Source organism: Trichoplax adhaerens, genomic scaffold (genome assembly GCF_000150275.1).
Source record: "Trichoplax adhaerens TRIADscaffold_309 genomic scaffold, whole genome shotgun sequence".
Taxonomy (NCBI): Eukaryota; Metazoa; Placozoa; class Uniplacotomia; order Trichoplacea; family Trichoplacidae; genus Trichoplax; species Trichoplax adhaerens.
The window spans coordinates 1-1,419 of NW_002061210.1; the positions used below are offsets into that span (position 1 = coordinate 1).

Below are 1,419 nucleotides of genomic sequence, written 5' to 3' on the forward strand. Positions count from 1 at the left end.
CTAATTGACCCGGTTATAAGCAACAGTACTAATCTAATATTAATCAGCATCGTTAATGGATTTTAGGGTTACTGAAATATGCGATAATTCATAAAGCTCAACAAAATTTTGTATGCTTGGTTATTGTGTTAGATATAAGTAATGCGGCAAAATATTACACTTACCGCATCGATCAAATTTTACCGAAATATCGTATATCGCTTGTAGATTGAAAGAGACGAGTTCCGATAAAAAGAAGCTAGAAATTATGTGAAATAAGTAATGTAGCTCAAATATTAAATATTCGAATCGTAAATGTTTACATTCTCTAAGATTTATTAGTCTTTGAAAAATGTAACAGTTCTAGTTAATACTCTCAAAAGGTTACCAAGGAGTGCAGAAAATCGGGGAATTGTGATACTATACCCTGTGAAGCCCAGGCGAGAAGTTAATGTTAACATGGTACCATCGCTGCCCGCTGTTGCCAGAAAGTGTATAAACTCTATTTGAATAGCCAAATAGGGATAGATCGCCAATTCCCTCCCCATATCTGTTGTAACAAAATGTAAGGCAGAATATGTTAAATGCATAGATAGAAGGACTTGCGATAATAAATTGATATCCGGTCGGTTTTCTCGATGCTTCGGTGTATAGATAATAACCTGTGCGCATCAAATACGATATGCTGTTAGCTGACGTACTAAATATTTCGTGTATATATATTAATATTGAAGTCACTAATTTATTTCTAACTAAGAAAAAGTATTCAACTTGGACACTTAAAATTTATTTTATAGTAGCAACGAGAAAACTGAAGTAATCTTCTAGCTAAAAATGCAAATTAAATGAAGACCCGATGGCATCGTCAATTTTATTTGTAGCATTTATGTAATTTTGTCAGCAAGCTCACAAATTTACTGTGTGGTATAGTAATAGTTACGCTATAGATATTTCAGTCACGGTGACGTTTAATCATATATACTGCAGTAAAGCATTCGACGAAATTTTCAAAACAATTATATACGTTTTACTTTATGCTGTTTAGATTTGATGATAAAGTAGTACAAACCTGCTGGAGTGCCTAAAGTATGATCATTATTTGGACCAGTATTGGAAGTTGGTGTTTTTCCTTTATTTCTAGTCCAACGGACCGTGTTGCTAGTGCCATTTGCTGGATTTTGCCACTTGCAATTGCTCATTTCGAAATTACAACTTAAAGCAGTTGTATTCACTACGGTACAAAAGGTGTAATTAGCGTAAAGTATTCTTCACATTGATTATGAGCAATAACTCTAAAAACATTTGTCGTATTCTGACATGTGTTACTTAAGAATAACCTATATTACATAAACAACTATATGATCCATTGTTGTTATTGCAGTAAGCATCGACGGGACAATTGTGACCATTTGAAGAGCATTCTTTGATATCAGTACAGGT

The 1,419-nt window shown here is 33.4% G+C and overlaps 1 protein-coding gene across 1 annotated transcript; it reads right to left on the reverse strand.

The window, feature by feature from the left end:
- Positions 1–317: 317 nt before the first annotated feature.
- TRIADDRAFT_62681 (uncharacterized protein) lies at positions 318–1,178 on the reverse strand (the record flags this gene model as incomplete). The annotated part of the gene is made up of 2 exons (XM_002118623.1): positions 318–529; positions 1,049–1,178. The coding sequence occupies 2 exons, from the start codon at positions 1,176–1,178 to the stop codon at positions 318–320; spliced, it is 342 nt and encodes a 113-aa protein (XP_002118659.1).
- Between the last annotated feature and the right edge of the window lie 241 nt (positions 1,179–1,419).